Genomic DNA, 22,148 nt, shown 5'->3' with positions numbered 1-22,148 from the left:
ACATCTTGCACCTTCACCGTGTGAAACAACGCGTGACGTCTGATCAACTTCAAGTTGATTAGTCTTTAGTCCTCAAAGTGGGCCCCCTTCGCAAATCCACTTATTTGCAAACCTCTGGAAAGTATCTTCGTGGTTGTCACTTACTCGCCCAAGAAATCTACCGGTCTCCACATCTGAACCACCATGTGTCTCACTGTACCATGAATTTCACCAACACCGCCACATTTTCAAATGGACCAATCCAAAAATCCAGTTGGAGCCACGTGTCCCATTGACAGATCACTTTATGTCTTTTTCATACATCCAGCTGTATCGTCACCTAATCCACCACATCATAGCCAGTTCTGTTTCACCATTTTGTGAAGGATAAACATCATGTTACTTTTCATTGCGAAACAATGTGTAGCATCTGATCAACTTCAAGTTGATCGATCTTTAAACTCGGGAGCCACTTACCTGTCGGGCCCACCATCCTCTCGCTGCTTCACGAAAGGTAAACATCTTGTACCTTTTCAATGCAAAACAACGCCTACTGTCAGATCATCTTGGAGATGCAAATTCTTTAACCCGCAAGCCAATCTATCTGCCAGGCCCACCGCCCTTTCACTGCTTTGTGAAAGGTAAATAGCACACATCTTCGTAATGAGAAACAACACCAACCGTTATATCAACAATAAGATGCACGACTTTTATCCTTCATCGTGACTGCTTTGCTTGAGCCCACCACTTTTTTGCTACTTCGCGAAGCATAAACTTCACGTATCTTCTCATCGTGAAACAGTGTCTATCGTTGGATCCTCCAGCACTTGCATGAACATTACGAAACCTGGCACATTAATAAAATGAAATAAGACTTAGGAAAAGGGCATTAATCAAAAGAATTTTATATCCCGCCAAGGCAAAGACCTAAAAAGGGACCCCTTCTCTAACGATGGACCGACCCTTCCACTTAAGTGGAAAAAGGTAACGAGAAAATAGAACGCAAGGCTTACAAGATGGAAAAGGTGAATTTGCAAAAACCCTAAACCCTTAGACAAATAACCCTCAAAGGCATAAAGAAATATGAAACCCTTGTAGATTTAGAGAATTGAAAGAATAAAAATGCTAATACTCAAAATACAGACAACAAGAAGCTTGGAAAAAGCCTTGAGGGATTCCATTGACTAACATTGAGAACCATGACCCATTTATGCATGCTTTCACCCAATTTATCCAGTGAGTTGAAAATCCAAACTTTTCAAGGACACAGAACAAGAACTCCCAATCTAACATATCATATGCTTTCTAGATGTCCAATTTAATAAGCATCTACTCCACTTTTTCTTTCCTGATAGATTGAATAGCTTCATGACCTATTATAATTCCTTCCATAATTGAGCTTCCTAGTACAAAACCACTTTGTTCCTCTGAGATTATAAATTTGAGTAAAGGTTTCAATCTATTCATGAGAACTTTGGTAATCACCTTATATATCACTTTACACAAGGCAATGGGCCTAAAATCCCCAAAAGAAGAAGGATTCTCCACTTTAGGAATTAAAGTAAGAAAGATAAAATTTAGTTCTTTCTCCACCTTTAGATTGACTCTCACTTCTTTCACCACCTGCCATACTTCATGGCCCACAACATCCCAGAATTGTTGATAAAAAAGGACAGGAAAACCATTTGGTCCTAGAGCCTTATCACCCACCATCAATAAGATAACTTGTTTCACTTCATCCACTGAAACATGTTTACACAAAATGTGATTATGACTTTTTGAAATTAACTTCAAAATATTGCTCAAAAGAGTTTCCTGATGTAGAGAGTTCAAGGTTATGGCTCTTAGATAGCAACCCAGTGAAGAAATCCACAACTTATTTGTTGATATCCTCTAACTCGTGCTGGACAACATTATCCATGTTCCTGATATTCATCACCTTATTCCAAGATCACTCGATTTTAACTAAGTTATGAAAAAACTTCATGTTCCTATCACCTTCCTTTAGCTAGCCTTCCCTTATTTTTTGCTTCTAGTAAACTTCTTCTCTTGCCAAGAGTTCAGTAGGTCTTGATTTTAGAAACTTGTCCTTATTGAAAGCATTCAAAGTCATGCCATGGTTAAAAATAGACAACTTCAAATCTTTGTGTTCTACTTCAACCATGATTCTATTTAAAAAAATATTTCCAAACTTAACGCTATTCCATTCCTTTAGTTTACCTTTGAGGTATTGCAATTTTTTGAAAAATATAAAAGCCCATTAACCAGTTCTCACAGGGGCCTCATGCCATGTTGAAGAAACAAACTCCTTCAAAGACGGATCACACAACCACATTTTTTTGAACTTAAAAGGACATTGGATCGGAGCACAATCCAGACATATGAGAAGTTCAATGGGAAAATGATCAGAGGCCACCAAGGGTAGAACCCCAAATTCAAACAGAAGGGGTTTAGAAGCCCAATTACCCCCTAGGAAAAATCTGTCCAACTTCTCAACAATGTGTTCCCTACCAGCCCTTCTGATTTGACCATGTGAAAGTCCCTTTGTTGGTCTTAACTTCTTGCAACCCATTATTAGAAATAAAATTTTGGAAACCCAACTAGGATGTAGTAATAACAACTTTACCACCTTTCTTATCTCCAGAGTCCAGGATGGCATGAAAATCCCCCTCCAAGCACAATTAGGTCTTGGGTAAGATTACTTAAAATCATTGAGATTTGTTCCAAGTTTCCAATTGTAGGTTGTCTCTCGTAGGTTCATAAACATTGATCAAGAAAAATCATAATTAATACCAAAATAGTGGACCTTACACACCTGCCATGAATGCTACTTGATAATCTCTTCAACCTTGATGAGAGTAGGGTTCCAAATTATCCCCAACCCACCAGATGAACCCTTTGCACTTGACAAAATTCCTTCCCAAAACCTCTAGTCTCCCAGCCAACCCACAACATCTTCCCAACTAAGTTTAGTTTCTTGCAGACAAACAATATCTTACTTCACCTGATCAAGCCCTCGCTTGATCAGATGATGCTTGTCAAGGGAATTACAGCCCTTGACATTCCACCTAAGGATTTTCATTTTCCTTCAGGAAGGGGGCCTCCCTTCCCTAATAATATTTTAGACTGACCTTTGGCATTTCCTGCCATTGCAATCCGAATTCTATTAGGTTTATAACCTCTAGACTTATTTTCTCTAATAGCCACTTTGTCAGTTTGAGAGTTGGACTACAAAGTAGTTCAACACTCCAAAATGTCCTCTTCATCAAAAGCACCCCAATCTTCCTCCTCATCCTCCCAAAGACTATCATCGCCCTCTTCCCCCATCCTCACCTCTGTACTAGCATCCAGGTTGTCACTCTTCTCTTGAGCATGAAACTCATCACCCTCTAAAGGATGAACCATCTAGGAACCCACAATACTCACATCAATTACATTCATAGAAGCTTCCACCTTATTGACCGATTCCTACACAAGCTGCATAGCATCAAAATGGGATGTTGAAAAAGTCCCTCCAACTTTGTCATCCAGTTTTGGATCCTCTATGAAAAGCCCAACATTCACCAAATCAAGCACCAATAGAGGAAAAACCCCTACCTCCTGAGAATGTGATTGTCTAGCCTCCCTTTGTAACTCAGAAAAAATGTTCCACTCTAGCTTCGAATGGGTCCTCAATTTTGTTACAAACTAAACATTTCGCCAAATGCTCCTCAACTTCAATCTGTTGCACCCAACTCCCCACATTTGTATTGATCTCAATCCATGTCGAAAGATGGAATGGTGTAGGAGCACCAAATCAACAAGCTATTCATGACCCTAAGGATGAAGACTAGGAACATTAGTGTGTTAGTGTGTCTTGTGTTTCATGTATGCAAATAAACCCCACCTTGTAAGCCCATGTCACCAATTAGGCAAATTGAGAAGCCAATTGGGAAAATGTGGTAAAAAGGGGTAATAAATGGTCTATATTTGTGTTTGATAGGTTGTAGACATGTTTCATGTGTTTTTGGTTGATCCATGTGTGAGGATCCCAACCTTAGAGAGTATGACAACTTTTTGTGCAAAATTGCAAAAATGCAACTTTTGAAGTGCAAAAGTGCAACTTTTTGAAAATTGGTTGGGGGAAGCCTTTCAACAGCCCCAACCTACTCAAAATTTGGTGGGAAACTATTGGAGAGTTTTATAAGCCTTGTGGGCATGATTCCCAAGGTTGTTGATGTTGGATTTGGAGTTTGAGAAGAAATAATACACAAAATACTTCAGTTTTCCCAAAAATTCTGAGTTTGCAGGTGTTGCACTTACTTGTACAGATTGATTGGAACCCCACAATCCATGGAGTATATAGAGGGATGTAATATATTTCTTTTTTTTGTGGTATAAGGTCTTAACTATTCCGGAGTAGAGAGAACCCTCCATTTTGCTAACTGTAACTCAGAAATTGAGGATTTGGAAAGGGTTTTGAATAAAATGGCCTTATCTTGCACTCCAGTCCTTTAGAAGACTCTTTCTTGGGAGGGATGAAGGATAAGCCTCTTTAATTTAGTTTTTTTCATTTTTTTTTTCAGGGGAAACTTAGTTGTGTGGAGAAAAGAGCAAGATTAGGTAGGCATCTCTACGTGACTACCTAGGACAAGATTTAGGACAGTCATCATAAGTTGTCATAGGGGTGGATTCCAAGTGTATAATGCTAGAATTAGAAGTTTATAACTATCCCCCACATGCCCATTAAGTTGGTTTATCATTTGGTGTACTGGTAAAGGTAGTTTCTTTGGAAAATAGGGCTAATTGCCCCTATTAGGTCTCTTAGCCTCTAAAGGGAGTAGACCTTGTAATTGCAGATCTAATCAAACAATTTTGGGGATCAGTATAACTTCCAAAAGGGTGTTTGAAATGATAATTTTTTTGTATGGTTGTGTAGAACATTTTTTATTTAAAGCCAAAATACCGGTGTAGAAGGGCTACTAGCTGAACTGGTAGGTTTCCAAAGGAAGTATAAGGAATTGGTGCCCTAAACTAAAACTAGTGTTTTAAAGAGTCCTTAGATGACATGTGCTAGTCAACTTCAAAATCCCAAGGAGTAGGGGTCACCGGTAAAGAATGTTTGAGGTATTGAAGCCTTTTACTCATCTTGAGTAGGCCTAAGCTTAATGAATGTGTGTGTAGTTTCATCCAAGGTGTAGAGTCCTTCCTTGCAGGACCCTTGTGAGTAGTTAAGGGATCACTAGAATAACCTTGTTTATGCTTGTCTTTAGGAGTTTGGGTAGGCCTCTGCATCAAGTGGTATCAGAGCAAAGGATTGTCCTTTGGAAGAGAAGGAAAAGACAAGATGTCAGAAAAAGAAGGATCCCATGAGGCACCTTCAAGAATGCCCAATGTGGAGTTGAATGTTGTGGTGAAGAAGTAGATGGTAGAGAGAAGAGTAGTCAGGTCTGAGAATTAGGCCTTGAGAAATGAGATGGACCGGTTGAAGGATGGAGTGGAGAGGGGAGAGAGAGACTCTAGAGAAGAAGGGGATGAAGAGAAGATCCCTATGCAAAAAGAGCTAGAGGTACCTGCAGAACAGAGACCCCTGATGAGTGTCCTCAAGTCTATGGAAAGAAGAAAAATGGATGTGAAGATGGATCTGCCAGTATTTGTAGGCAAGCTAGAGCCTGACACAGTGATGGAGTGGATAGACTCCTTGGACAATTTTTTTGAAAGTGAAGACATACCAGACCACCAGAGAGTGAAGATGGAAAAATCCAAAATGAAAGGAGCTACACTGACTTGGTGGAATTTCATCCAAGATGAGAGGGTGAAAGAGGGAAAGAGAAGAGTAGCTACATGGAAGAAGATGATGGCTTTGGTGAAAGAATCCTATGTCCCAATAGACTACAATATCCAATTGCATAGAAGGAGACAAAATTTGAAACAAAAGGAGATGGATGTGAGTTCCTATACCAAGGAGTTCATGAAGTTGTGTGCAAGGACTAAGGTGAAAGAGAGTTAAAATGAGAAGGTGGAAAGGTATCTCAATGGGTTGAGATTTACAATCCAAGAATACTTGAATCTCCACACCCCAGAAATAGTCTAAAAGTGCTTTCAATTGGCACTCAGGGTGGAGGAGAAGTTGAAGAGAAGGACAACAAAGAGGAGGAAGAGACCCTTTAAGAGGTAGAGGAAATGGTTTTGGATACTAGGGAGACTCTAACCAAGAAGACAATAGAGGAGAGAGTAGTTACAATCCAAGAGGGAGATTTAGGGGTAGAAGACAACCCTCTAGAGGGAGATCCCAAGGAAGAGGACCTCCTAGGTGCTACAACTATAATCAAGAAGGGCATATGGCCAATAGGTGTCCAGAGAAGGCTTCTAGCTCCATGGGAGAAAGGCGAAGCAATTTGGTGTAGGAATAGGTGTTAATTCTCTTGATAGCTATGGCTATCCTGAAAGAGAAGAGGCTCTGATGATGAGGAGAGAAGTAACCACCATGAAGGTACATGACAAGGAGCCTACACAAAAGAAATCTTTTTTCAAAACCACTTGCAAGGAAGGAGGAAAGGTATGCAAGGTTATGATAGACTCTGGATCCAATGAAAATTTTGTATCACTTGAAATGGTAGAAAAGCTTAAACTTAGAAAGATGCCTCATCCTTATCCCTATAAGGTCTCATGGCTCACCCAAGGTCAGCAAGAAGTTGTGGAAGAGCAGGCTTGGGTGGAGTTTCATATTGGATCTTACAAAGATAGATTGCTATTTGACATAGCCAAAATGGATGCATGCCATCTCTTTTTTGAGAGACCATGGCAATATGACTTGAAAGCTCATCATGATGGGTTGAGAAACACTTACTCAATCACCAAAGATGGTAAGGTGATAGAACTCTTACCTCTGATAGAGGAAGAGGTGGAATCAAAAGGGAAGGATACAAGAGTGTTGATGGTAGAAGGTAAACGGTTCTTGAAGGAGATTGTAGAGAAAGGTGCAGTTTGCTATGCCCTCATGCCTAGCCCCAAAGTGACAAGGAAAGAGCAGTATGTATAAGAGAAAGAAGGAGGACCAAAGAAAACAGACCCAACAGTCAGATAGTTGCTTGATAAGCATCAAGGCATCATCTCAGATGGAATGCCAAGGTCCCTACCACCAGTAAGGGATATTAGTCATTGCATAGATTTGATCCCTGGATCTACATTGCCAAACAAAGCAGCCTACAAGCTCACCCCAAACCAGAATGCAGAAATGGCAAGGCAGATTGAAGAGTTGCTTGAATCAGGACTGATTGGCAAGAGTCTAAGCCCATGTACAGTATCAAAAGTCCTTGCACCCAAGAAAGAAGGCACTTGGAGGATTTATACAAACTCAAGAGCCATCAACAAGATAACCATAAGGTATAGGTTCCCAATCCCTAGAATAGAGGATTTACTTGATTGCTTAGGGAGTGCTATGTATTTTACAAAAATGGATCTAAAAAGTGGATACCATCATATTAGAATAAGGCCAGGGGATGAATGGAAGAAAACTTTTAAAACTAATGAGGGGTTGTATGAATGGAAAGTCATGCCATTTGGGTTGTCCAATGCCCCTAGTACCTTTATGAGGTTAATGAATGAAGTCTTGGTGGAATTCATAGGAAAATTTGTCATAGTATACCTAGATGATATCTTGATCTTTAGCCACTCAAGGGAAGAGCACCTCAAACACATAGATATGGTTCTCAAGAGGTTACATGAAGATCAACTAATGATAAATTTGGATAAGTGTCTATTCATGCAAGAGGAGATCATCTACTTGGGTTTTGTAATCTCACAAGGTGATTTGAAAATGGACCAAGAGAAGGTAAGTGCTATACTGACTTGGTCTACACCTAGAACTATGAATGATGTCCAGAGCTTCCATGGTTTAGAAAATTTTTTATAGGAAGTTCATAAGAGGATTTAGTCATGTTTGTGCACCCATGCTTGACACCATAAAGGGAGGACAAAAGTGCGGGTTCGGTTGGACCAAAGAGGCAGATCATTCATTTGAGACATTGAAGAAGAAGGTTGCAAAACAACTAGTCCTTGTCTTACTAGACTTCAATAAGATATTTCAGGTGGAATGTGATGCAAGCCACATGGCTATTGGAGAAATGCTCAGTCGGGAGGGAAGGCCTATTGCTTTTTTTAGTGAAAAGCTAAATGATGCTATAAAAAGATACTCATCCTATGACTTGGAGATGTATGCTATAGTACAATCTTTGAAGAAGTGGAGGCACTATGTATTGCCTAAGGAGTTTATAGTTTTTACTAATAATTAGGCACTCAGTTTCATAAATAGCCAAGAGAAGCTAAACCACTGGCATATTAAGTGAGTAGAGACACTACAAGCCTTCACATTCACCTTCAAACACAAGAAGGGAGTTAAGAACAAAGTTGTAGATGCTTTAAGCAGGAGGGTCTTAACTATCAACCAAATCAGGATGGAGAGTGTTGGTATTGATTCCTTGAAGAGTATGTATGATGCTGATGAAGACTTTGGAGAGATATACAAGGTATGTGAAACCTTTGGTGACTGGTGTCATATTGAGTTTTCTGAATTTCTGATACAAGAGGGATTGTTGTTCAAAGGAGTGCAATTGTGTATTCCTAAGTGCTCCATGAGGTTGAATATTATCAGGGAGAAGCATTGTGGAGCTATTGCAGGTCATTTTGGCCTTGACAAGACCCTAGACCTTGTGAAGAGATATTATTTTTGGCCTAAATTTTAGGCAGATGTAAGACAGTTTGTGGAGACATGTCTCATATCTCAAAAAACGAAGGGGAAATCTACAAATGCAGGTTTGTATCAGCCCTTACCCATTCATTCTAGGCCATGGGAGAGCATAAGTATGGACTTTGTGTTGGGTCTGCCTAGGACAAGGAGAGGATTTGATAGTATTTTTGTAGTAGTGGACAGGTTTAGTAAAATGGCTCATTTCTTGCCATGTAAGACTTCTTGTGATGTCTCATATGTTGCAGACCTATTCTTCAAAGAGATAGTCTGAATACATGGATTGCCCCTGAATATTATTTCAGACAGAGATTTGAAGTTCATAGGTCACTTTTGGAGGACTCTTTGGAAGAAGATGGGGACTAACCTAGCTTTCTCATCAGCCTACCATCCTTAAACGAATGGGCAAACTAAAGTTGTCAATAGGTCATTGGGAAACCTATTAAGGTGTTTGACAAGGAAACATGGAGAGAAGTGGGATAACATTTTGTCATAGAAAAAATTCTCATACAATGACACCATAAATAGGAGTATTGGTAAATCTCATTTCCAGATTGTTTATGGCATACACCCAAGGGGAGTATTGGAGTTAAGATATTTACCCAAAGAAGAAGCCATTAGTGCATATGGTGAAGCTTTTGCATCAGCCATCAAAGGGGTGCATGACCAAGTCAAGTCTCATATCCAACAATCTACAGTGAAGTATAAGGCTCATGCTTCTAAGAAGAAGAGAGATGTACAGTTTAATGTTGGGGATTTGGTATGGGTACATCTGAAGAAAGAGAGACTCCCAAAAGGTAAATACATCAAACTCATGTAGAGGAAGATTGGACCATGTAAGATGTTGAAAAAGTGTGGAAAAAATGCCTATGAGATCCAAATTTCTCCTGATCTTGGATTATCTCCCATTTTTAATGTGTGTGATCTTACAATTTTCAAAGGTGACGGAAATGAAGAAGAAGAAGAAGAACCAATGCAGGTTGCAGCAGACAATGACATTCAAAGGCATGAATCACCTAAGTTGAGAAAAGTGATAGACACTAGTCACAAAGAAGAAAAGGAACAAGGAGTACATTGAGTACTTGGTGGCTTGGCAAGACAAACCAGATTCTAAGGTAGTTTGGATGACAAGTGAGCAAATATCCAATCATGGTGCAGATTTACAAATTCTGATCTCAAGTGGGCTTGAGATCTCTTCTCCTAGGGAGTATAGTGCAAGAGAACCTCATCAACAAGATATTCATGACCCTAAGGATGAAGACTAGGAACATTAATGTGTTAGTGTGTCTTGTGTTTCATGTATGCAAATAAACCCCACCTTGTAAGCCTATATCACCAATTAGGCAATTTGAGAAGCCAATAGGGACAATGTGGTAAAAAGGGGTTATAGATGGTCTATATTTGTGTTTGATAGGTTTTAGAAATGTTTAATATGTGTTTTATTGATCCATGTGTGAGGATCCCAACCTCAGAGAGTATGCCAACTTTTTGTGCAAAATTGCAAAAATGCAACTTTTATAAAATGCAACTTTTGAAGTGCAAAAGTGCAACTTTTTGAAAATCGGTTGGGGGAAGCCTTTCAATGGCTCCAACCTACTCCAAATTCAGTGGGAAACCATTGGAGATTTTTATAAGCCTTTTGGGAATGATTCCCAAGGTTTCTAATCTTGGAGTTGGAGTTTGGGAATAAATAATACACAAAATACTTTAGTTTTCTCAGAAATTCTGAGATTGTAGGTATTGCACATGCTTGTGTGGATTGATTGGAACCCCACTGTCAATGGAGTAGGTAGAGGGATGGAATATGTTTCTTTTTGTGGTGGTCTAACATCTTAAATATTATGGAGTAGAGAGAACCCTCCATTTTGTTGACTGTAACCCGAAAATTGAGGGTTTGGAGAGGGTTTTGAACAAAAATGGCCTTATCTTGCACTCCGGTCCATTAGAAGAATCTTCCTTGGGAGGGATACAAGATAACCCTCTTTAATTTAGTTTTTTCATGGTTTTTTTCAGGTTAAACTTTTTTGTGTGGAGAAAAGAGCAAGATTAGGTAGGCATCTCTATGGGACTACCTAGGACAAGATTTAGGACAATCATCATAAGTTGTCATAGCGGTGGATTCTAGATGTATAACCTTGGAATTAGAAGTTTATAAATATCCCCAACATTCCCATTAATTTGGTTTGTCATTTGGTGTACCGGTAAAGGTAGTTGCTTTGGAAAATAGGACTAATTGCCCCTATTAGGTCTCTTAGCCTCTAAAGGGAGCAGACCTTGTAATTGCAGATCTAACCAAACCATTTTGGGGCTCAGTATAAATTAAAAAAGGGTGTGTAAAATTCTAATTTTTTTGTATGGGTGTGTGAAATATTTTTGAGTTAAAGCCAAAATACCGGTGTAGAAGGGCTACTAGCCGAAGGGGTAGGTTTCCAAAGGAAGTATAAGGAATTGGTGCCCTGAACCAAAACTAGTATTTGAAAGAGTCCTTAGATGACATGTGTTGGTTAAATTAAAAATACCAAGGAGTAGGAGTCACCGGTAAAGCATGTTTGAGGTATTGAACCCTTTTACTCATCTTGAGTAGGCTTAAGCTTAATGAATGTGTGTGTAGTTTCATCCAAGGTGTAGATTCCTTCCTTGCAGGACCCTTGTGAGTAGTTAAGGGGTCACTAGCCTAACCTTTTTTGGGCTTTTCGTTAGGATTTTAGGTAGGCCTCTACATCATGGAAGTTGGGTTTCCAGCTAACACAAATCTTCACATAAGAACTGAAATCTTTCTTTGAAATGGCTTCATCTGATTTGAGGTAAAACCCTAATTTGTTTCCAATCATCTAAAAGACATCCTCATCCCATTATCCCTTAGGGAGGTTATATAGATGCAGCCAAACCAAAACCTCATCCACAAAAGCTTTAATAGGGTTAATTTGGCTCCTAGTCTCTTATTGAAACCCCTCCGCCTCCCAAGAAAAAAGGCCCATTATGTAGAAACCAATTCTTGTCTTTGTTGTTTTCTATTATGACAAGAAAATAATCATTTGGCATAGTCTTAATCTCCATGCTAAAAGGCCACATTTCCTCACACCACTTCTTAACATGACAAATAGTTGGCTAATCCCCAAAACATTTCAGGAAAAATCCCTTATCTTTGAAAAAAGCCACTGAATCACTCCAACTTTTATAGTCTAGGAAGAACGACAACTTGTGGTTGTCATAAGGTTTGGGTTAAAAATTCTCATATGACACAGATCTTGGAATCTTCTTAGGTCTTCATTCTTTTTCACAAACCCTCTACTAGTCCATCTTGGCACTGACCGTAATGGTATTTCATTCACAAGGGTTAGGGGGGTGGTCCCCTCTACGTCGAGTGAAATCTCTTCTCCATCAGTCCAGATTCCTGACATCGGGCCCAAACCTTGATGATCTATTTTGATCCTCCTAGGCCCACTTAGGTTTCGACTAAGCTCCAAAGCCTAGATTCATGAAGTATTTTGGCCTATCAGTCTCTCTGAAATCCTTGAACTCCCTGGGATGCAGGCCCAATCTCCTTCGCGATGCCATCCTTCTATTACTGCCTAAATAATTTAAGTTTTAACATCAAAATTTATATTTAAAAAAAAATAAAATAATAATGATATGATTTTTATACAAGAAAACTATTTTAATAATATTCTAAAAAATTCATATAATATTGAAAATATAAATTAGTTAAAATCATAAATAAAAATAATATATTTAAAACGCCACACAATAGTATAATATAATATTATTGTTTATGTTTGGCCCTTCCACAAAGCAACACGTCCAACTAGCATATAAAATAGAAAAATATCTCATGATGCCTTTGGTAGGTTCTACAAAATGTTATTAATATCACCATTAAAAAATCCTTGATGGCCCTAACATTACAGTTGACCAAACTAGTAGTAGTCCTCATGTGCTTACCATGAAAAATAAAATCATTCACCAAAATTTGTCATCCTTAAATCACTATAGATTTACCCTTTTTAGGGCAATTGGATGATAAAATGTGACTAGAGGTTGACAATTTACTAGGGGCCTGATAATTTTTCTGCCTAAAAAGCCCACACATAGATCCTATTGACTAATAATAGACTAGGTAATATGAGTGGGTAGCTATTGTGCACATAGGTTTAGCTACACTTTGGAGGGTGTTCCTAAAGATTCACTTAGGAAAATTAAATTTAATTGAAATAACTCATTAATCCTTCTAATAGGCCACACCTATGCATATGAAATCCCTAATGATTTTCCACCAAGATTTTAGTGTGTTGCTTTAGTATGTTGCACTTCTAGTGACAATTATTGAACTAAATTCATCATCTTTTGCATTTGGTGCAATCTTAACATCCGTGGATTCTTTGCATGCAACAACGCCTTGTTGATAAAATTCTTCGCTTCAATGTTTATAAATAGTATTTTTCTAGCCTCTTGTTGATTGTGACTTCCAACTCTAGTGATTGTTAATTAGTGTTAGGTTAGTTGGAGATAATATAGGAAACACCAATTTTCATATTTTACACACATAATCTCCACCCTAAAAAATAACCATGTTGTTCTTCATTTTTGGTTCTTTCATTTGGTGAACATAATTCTCATGTATTTACAATTTTGAGTGTTAAGCTAGAATAGCTCTATCACTATAATTTGTTGTTATACTAGTTCTATCACTATTTGCCTCTTAGTTTATCCTCGTAGTCTAAACCCTAACCCATAGATTGTCATATTTCTCTTCCTTCATTCTATGAATACTTTTTTTAACGCTACCTTTTTGTATCACCTTGTCTTTCCTTTTAATAATGATTTTACTCTATATTATTTATATTTTTATTCCTCTTATGCACCTATTATAATGTCTAATGAAATAAATATTTATGTTAATGAATTATGTTTCAAGAGTTGAGTATGATGTCATATTTTAAATATGATTTTCATGATAATGTGCTTAGTTGATTCATGAGATTATAAATATTTTTATTTGTTGGTATGGAGCTTGATTATCTTCTTGGTCAGTGTCCAAGTGGGAGATTGTTGGTTATGAAGCCTAATCTTGTTGGTCCTCGAGAATATTCCCTGTCAGTGAGGTTGTAGGGTCCGAGGGAAATGTTCCTTAACAAGGATTTGAGGGTAGTGCCCTTGAAAGGCAAATTGTTAAATTCTTTCCCTAGAAGGAAACCCCCTTTTATGAGGTCATTATATTATAATTTTTTATTAGATTATATTATGTAAGGAGACCATGGTGGAGATAAGATGAAATTATAATGGATGTGTTGTAGATTGTATCATTTCATTTTACTAAACAAATAAAAAGGAAGGACTCATTTATTTCTCTATGTATGTAGCCTATATTGGGTGAACCATATATATACATGTCTCTATATTTTATGTTATTTTTATGTTTTACATTTGCATTAGTTGTATTGTATATTTCTTTGTGATTCTACCTAACATTATCATACATTTTTCACCTCTTTCTTCCATTTCTAAACTCACAAGCCTTGTGTTTACTTCATATCATACTCTTGAACCTTTAATACCTACTTAGCATGGGATAGTGTCTATTTCTCTACCTTCTCATATTACACCACCTCCCTCTCTTTCACATCCTTCTCAATATGTATCACTTACAGCTTTCTTAAACTTTTTTGGACATATTACTTTAATAAGATTAAGGATCTAAAGGTATAATTGGAGATCCTCACTTCTCTCCCTTATTTTGATTTGACACCTTCATTGATAGTGTTACCTCTTTCATCTACCTTTCTTACATACACATCTCCTAATGACATTTCCTCATTGCAATTCGATAAATATAATGGTCACATAAGAAATATTTAGAGATTTTATATTTTATCCATGACTATCACTTTTGATAACACTATCCTTGCAAAAAAAAATCTTACCACACTAAAAAAATATGCTTTTCTTGAACACAAGACATCTCCTCTTCTTCCCCTCTTATTAATATCACCTATGAAGCTTACATAGATTATCCTTTATCTCACTAGATGACCCAAATGAAATCAATAATACACCACTTGATAATTATCCTAAACATCTATCATGCCTTCACTTGAATAATAATTTAATCCCTCACACATCCAAAATGTAAACAAAATTGATTAATATTTCTCTCTTGTTTGAACCATTGCAAGTTGAGCCATTTTACCAAACAATATCAACTTTAAATAATAAAATATAGGATCTATTGATTATATCATACTCATTTCTCCTAATAATAAAATTCTTCTATCAACTCTTTATAATGAGATAGATTAGTTTAATGAATTTTGCACAATACTTGTGAGCTATCAGTCTACCATGATCTATACAATAATCTTAATCTTGATCCTCCTAATGATATTTCTCCATTTAATTCTCATCTTGATATGAATAGGGAAGCTATTCTTCCATTCTCCTCTCTTTTCATTTATTACCAAAGCTATTTGTGATGTTCCAAGTACTCTCTATATGGTACACCTTGCATGCCAACAATGATCATTAAATACTATACTTTAATAATTATTGGTTGATCATGCCCCTATCTTTCTTGTTCCTACTTGTCTTGTTTTATTTTTTCTTGTTTCAACTCTCTTTTCTAGCTAACTTTCTCCTTTTTGTAGTACTCTTTGTATTTTATCTTCCTATTATTTCATCTCATTTAAGCATAAAGGATTTAGGCTTAGAGAAATTGATTTCAATATGTGACCCATCATTTATGTACTAAAAATGGTCAAGAATTTCCTATATTTTGTCTTCACATATTATTTTTTCTCAACATTTTCTATTCGCCATCCACTATCTTCTTCATATTGCATGTACATACTTGTGCCTATTTTCCTATCTCACTTATCGATTCTTTTCATAATGTTTTCTTAGCCATAAAAATGTGGAATTTGAAATTTTTACTCCCCCTCATGGTTCAATTAATTTTCCACTTACTCTTATCCTTCTAGTACATTCTTGGTATGATTCTCAAAACAAAATTCATGTGTGGTCTTCTCCACCTACTTTCCCTAATATCCAAAACTTAATAGTGACTCTTAAAGCCTCATAAATAGATCATTCATTCCTCTTCTTTCCTTGATATAGAGTGATCATGATATTCTTATGTCCATAATCTTGCATGGAGAATAAACTAAAGCTATAAGGATGACATCCAAAAGAGAAAAAAGGAATGTCTATTATTGTGTATTGTAGTCTTTGGTGATGAGATTTTATATTGTACTAGTTACATGGGATTAAACCATGGGGTGGAATAAAAAGTGAAAAAGAGAGAAAAAAAATCCATGACCACTTGGTTCTAATATTTAGTGATGATCCCTTGCATATTACTAGTTTCATTGTGTTAGACAATTGAGGTGGCATCAAAATTAAAAATAGTAACAAGATCATGTAATCACAATACATGTACTTAAAATATATGTCAAACTAGTTCAAAGGCTATTCATACATTCAAAAGAAAAATAACTCTACAAGGCTTGCTATCTCTTGCTTATATCCTTCACCCCATATTATCTATCTAGGAAACTCTTTGCTCTAGTATAATTAATTTTATGATTAGCTCCAGATTAGGATGCTTACGTCTTTTTCTTCTAATATCTATTATTTGAGAATAAAAAATTAATTATGGATATTCCCTTTGTTCATCCACTTCCGTATCATCATAATTCTCTCGTATCTCTCTCAAAGTCCAAATTCTATAACGATTAAAACTTTGAACAATTCATGGCAAAGATCACTACACTCCATCCACAATTATATATCCCAACTACATTTATACACCACTTCCACACTTACCACACTCTCTTTCCTTATCTTATCCCACATTACAAGTATACAATAAAAAAAGAATTAAAATTTTCATGCTTGAATAATTACATAAACTTAAGAAGTGTTAGGAAATGTGCCTCAAACTTGCATTCTAATGTTAATTTTTAGACTATAGAACACACAAATACATTATTTAAGATATAGAATTTGTTTTTGACCCAAAAAAATATCAAATTGGGCATTAACCAAAATAATCTAGTTACAAAAGAGTGAAGCTCTTCAAGGCTTTCAATTATTTAAAAAAAAAGAATCAATCAACTCCTTGATCAAAAGTTATAGAATCTGAAATTTAATCCCCCACATCAAACTTGTAAGAGAATTTATAATGCATAAGAGAGATTTAAGAGGAACTTACACTTGTTGAACAACTTATGACACATCATAAGTCATCTTTGAATTAATAAAATGGAGCCAAAATGGAGTATCAAAGTTCATGAGTAGATTATGATTAACTTGTGATAGGTGTAATGGGTGTTATATATTTATCATCTTAGGATTTAGGTGTTGGATTTTGAATATAGATCATGGTGTCAAATTTTAGGTTCTTTTAGCTCATGTTTTTCTAATTACGATTTGGTCTTTTATGTATTATTTATCCTATTTATTAGGTTCTTTAAATGGAGGTTTCATGTTAAGTTTTATAGTTACTATTATGCTACTATAATTTATTTAGATCAGTTGTTCATGATGTTCATATAAGGTTTAGATTCTACAAGCGTATTGTAACCATTGATTCCTAAATAATACACTAAGTTGTTTTAGTGTGAGGTTTTCTCCTAAAATAGTTTCCCCATATAAATATTTGTGTTTTGGTATCTTAATTTTGTGTCTATTTCCTTATAATTGTATGCTCAATATAATTTTTATGCATACCTCTTCCCATAAATTAGTGAAGAAAGAATGCTATGCATCTTTCTTCTTTTTCATTTTGTATAATGTCTTGATCACCTTAAATACCAAGTGTTAGGGGCAATATTTAAAATAATAATAATAATCTTGATGTAATGCCCATACCCTAGTCGGACTTTTAAAACCCGTTTAACCTTGATTGACTTCCTATGTGGCATTTTTGAATGGTAGAGTAACCGATATGCAATGTGTAGTTTAGATAATATAAATAAATTGTGCATACTTATTATTGTGCTTTTGCATCGATTTTCGTGTAAATGCAATTGTTCCCTAACCCTTGAGATAAATCTTGAGCTAACGCCTTCATTGAATATGTATATGTATATGCATGCTTGTATGAGTTCATGGGTGCAGGAGATTGCAGGTACAACACCGCTTAGGGCAAGGTTCACCTCCTTTGGAACTTGCAAGGTTGAGTATGCTCTTTCATCTTTTGAATTCGGAATTAGTGGTCATATAACGCTCGTCTTGCCTTAGCCATGGTTAGGTGAGCATCGTGCGTGGATTCGTGGAGCTTGCCTTTCATTGGGATGCATGTTGAGAGATTTGGAGGACTACCTCGTTTTGCATGCCTTGCACGAGGTAAGTGAGGTTTGTTATCCTAAGTATTAAATTTAAAATTATGATTAAACGTACACATTAGAGATATAGAAATTTAAATAGGTAGCTTCTTTATACGATTAATCAGTAATTAAAGAGACTTGCTTTAAATTATTATTGTAGCAAGTTTAAGGTATTTAACTGAGGTTAGTGTGCTCATTTACGCATTTGTAACTTTTATGCATTTGTAGTCGAGAAATTAGAATAAATTAAACTCTTGCATTGGATTAGTCATTTATTTAAAAATATCGCTTTATTATGTTGTAGCGAGTTAATTTAATAGCTAATTTTAAAATAATGAATTTAATGAGATTATGCGTTTTTGGAAAGGAAAAATTTAAAGACATTTGGGAGATAGCAATAAATTACGCATTTTCACATTTGGAGGGAAAAGGGAAAATTATTATTATTTAAAAGAAATTATTTCTTCTTACTTGTATAGTTGATAAAATATAAAAGTTTGATTTTCAGTAAATTAAATTAGAGTTGAATATGAAATAGAAGCTTTTAAATTTTAAAAGAAAAATGAACAAGGAGGGAATGAATGATTCCCATTTGGATTTTCATTTATTGTATTTTAGAAATAAAACCCTAAATTCGAAATTGAAATTAGGGCAAAATTAGGGCTTTTTCTTTTTAACCTAGTTTTGGAGACATTTTGGGGGTTCTTGGCTTGGGAGTTTTTTTGGGAGAAAAATGGGGAAATTGCAATGGAGCAGCAGATTGGGGGAAAACTCTTCATCAAGATTCATGCCCGGGATTGCACTATGAGGTAGGATTTGAATCTTCCTATCTACTTCTTGTTTAAAAAAAAAAAAAGAGAGCATTTTTACTCATGAATGTGTTTTCTTAGAAGAATAGTTGCAGTTGCTTCTTTAAGCTTGGTTGATTTAGAATGAAGTTTGATGTTGTGTTTCAGCTTGATGAGAAAATATAGTTTTCTCATAATGGAGTTTATTTTTTTGGAAAAATCTGATAAAAGAATGAGGGTTTTTACATTTGTTTTGGTTGTTTGGTTCATGAACTTTTCAAAAAAATTAGTTTCCCCAGTTGGTTATCTGTTATGAGAAATCTGGAAATCTACTTTAGGACTGCAAAAAAAAAGGGGGTTTTATTTGTCTTACATTTTCATTTGGGGTGCATTGTTCATGATATTCAAAAAAAAAAATCCATATAAAAATGCTGGAGAATGCCCTTTCTTTCTGTCTCAGGCTGTGTGTGTGCACTGAGAATTCTTGCTATTTCCTTTATTGTTTTCAGACTGTGTTTAATGTCTGTAATAAAATAAATTTTAGAAAAAGGAAATTTTAAAATTTTTTTTTAAAAAAAACTGGGTTTTATTGCCCCCCACGGCATTGCTACCAGTTGGTAGCGATCTGCTACCAAATGGTAGCAGCGCTACCTTTGGTAGCGCTCTGCTACCATTTGGTAGCAGCGCTACCAAAAGGTAGCGAGGCTGCCAATGATGGGGAAGGGCCCACGTGGATGTCCACGTGGGTACCCTCTCCCCTCCCCTTTTTTTTTTGAAATTTAAAAAAAAACAGTTTATTTTATTGTTTTATGTAAGTATTAATATTTTATTTTATATAATTTGTTTTTTTTTAAAAAAAAAAGGGGTTCAGTTTGATGGATATTTAATTATTAATTATTTATTATATTATATAATATGTTTAAGAAGAAAAAAAAAAGGGATAAAGGTATATTTATGTCACATGTAAAAAGAAGAAGAATTTCAGATTATTTAGTGAATTAAAAATTAGCATAAGGGAATTGAATTCCAGTCTACGTTGATATTAGGTAATCTTAAATTCAGTATCTTATCTTAGTTGACTTCAAACTTAGTAAATAATACATTTGGAGTTCGAGAAGCAATATTTAGTTAATCCTTAGCCTAATACCAGTTTTAATTTCATGTTGATTACTTCATACCCGGGTTAGTACTGCCATTAACATAGAAGAAATAGTGATGGCGGTTTATTAAGAGTTTTAAGTAAAAGTTAATTTAGTTAGTATATCGAAGTATCGACATTATTAGTCAAAGAAATATGATAAAACGAATACCACTACCGGATAATGCCTATGCTGGATTTAATCTTCTTTTATTGAATTTGGTTATGTAATGGTAAGTCTTGACATGATAGTGTTGGTTGCAAGTTGGTCAAGCCCTAATTAGGAAACCGCCAAACAAGAGTATCCAGGATTGTTTGTTTCTTTTTTGTTTGTTATGACTCATTCTGACCCGCTTCTAAAAGGGATCTTTATGTAATTAACGTCCGAGGAGTCTGTTGTATATTGATTTTATTCGCCTAAGTGGCAAGATGTAAAAGACTCATAAATCATGTATTTCTAACAACATAATACCAAAGGGGTCTTGCAGTTGAGCAGACCCGGAGATGTAGCCCATCCGGGGTGAACTCCGAGATCATATCTGTGTTATGCGATGTTTATAGCGTTCTCTGTTTTATGCTTTAAATTATCTTAAATGGTTGTAATCTTGCAAAGTGTAAAGTGTAGATTAAATGAATTCAAATTTAAATGTATAACATTTTTCATATGGATAAACGTAGTTATTTAAGTTCATAAAACATTGTAAATTATGGATATGGCATGGTATTTAAATATTAGAAATTAAAGTGTAAAAAAAAAAAAAAAGGGTAAATTGGTAACGTTAATTTAAATTGTAATAGTGGCAGAAATCTAATTAGAATTACTTTATGGGATCATCTTGATATTAAGTATATAAATGGGATGGATGTAAAAAGGAAACAAAGATAAAATTATGTCACTATTCTTAAATTGAAATCTAAAAGATGAACATAATAGAAATATCTATCCTTTACCCTAGTAAACGAACCTCGCCATGTCAATTATGTTTCATTGCATTGGGTAAATTTGTTAAGTTATTTCACGATTTAATCTTAACAATAAACCTCACCAGAGTAATTCGATAATCGTGTGGACTCAATTAGGTAACTCATGTTGTATATTGGATGAATATACTTAGTAATTCATGTTGTAATTAAAAAACAATAATCCTCACTAAATTAACTTTATAATTGTGCGAACCCAACTAGAAAACCCATATGTTAATCTTATAAAAAGGAATCCCTCATGCTTGCTAAGATTGAACTAGAATGGGAAATGTCATGTTAATTATGTTTCAATATATTAGATATAGTTGTTTGGTCAAATACGTTTAATCTTAACAAATCAACCTTACCGAAATTTAACTTGATAATTGGTGAAACTCATTTAGGCATTTACCTTCTTACCCTTGTAAATGAACATCGCCATGTTAATTGTAATTCACTTTATCAAATGAAATTACTTAGTTGTTTATATTTTAATCTTAACAAATATTCTTTATCAGATTTATTTTATACAAGAGTGAACTCAACTAGTATCTATATTTGTAACCTTAAATAACGAATCCCTTATGAATGCTGAAATGGATCTAAAAAGGGAAGTTTTGGTATAGTTATTTAAACCTTAATCTTAATATATGTACCATCTCATATTAACTTCGTTTATAAGAAGAGATATGCAAAAAGATAATTGCATTCTAATCCTAATAGAAGAACATCACTATGGTCTGATTATTCAAACCTTGAAATGATGAATGTAATCTCGTTAACGATACTTTAAATTGAAGGATGCTCTCAGGGGTTCTAATGCATATCCAACTTAATGAAGTTAGTCCATTTATTGCATTATTAAAAATTCAAATGAGATCTATGGCTACTCATAACTTACCCTTCGTATAAGCACTACAACTCATTAGTTGAATATGCATGAAACCAAATGAGGGGACTTCACTCTATTAATTGTGGTTAATCCTTAAGAAATGAATTCCTCTCATCAACCATGCTTTTAATATTAACAAAAAAAAAAAAGTTAACAAATGTGGGTGAATATCTTAAAATCAAATGATGGCATCCTTGTTTTACTAATCGAAGTATAACCCTAAACGAATGAATCTCGTAAAGCATATTTATAGTATTAAAGGATGATGTCAAGTGTGGATGGTCATTTTAAAACTCTAATGAATGAACCTTGTTATATTTATAGGCGCTTGAGCCCATTT

At 35.3% G+C, this 22,148-nt stretch overlaps 1 protein-coding gene across 1 annotated transcript in view; it reads right to left on the bottom strand.

Annotated features, from left to right (window-relative positions):
- The window catches only part of LOC131070676 (monocopper oxidase-like protein SKU5), a 109,700-nt gene that overhangs the window by 75,545 nt on the left and 12,007 nt on the right, over window positions 1-22,148 (bottom strand). The window contains exons 2-3 of the mRNA XM_059214799.1: window positions 3,313-3,384; window positions 3,111-3,207 (exon numbers count right to left, since the gene is read on the bottom strand). Of these exons, the coding sequence (XP_059070782.1) occupies window positions 3,111-3,207; window positions 3,313-3,384 (169 nt within the window). The remainder of the gene's footprint in view (window positions 1-3,110; window positions 3,208-3,312; window positions 3,385-22,148) is intronic.

Source organism: Cryptomeria japonica, chromosome 11, assembly GCF_030272615.1.
Source record: "Cryptomeria japonica chromosome 11, Sugi_1.0, whole genome shotgun sequence".
Classification (NCBI taxonomy): Eukaryota; Viridiplantae; Streptophyta; class Pinopsida; order Cupressales; family Cupressaceae; genus Cryptomeria; species Cryptomeria japonica.
Note: the sequence above shows the minus strand (reverse complement) of the source record. Positions and strands in the feature narration are given on the sequence as shown.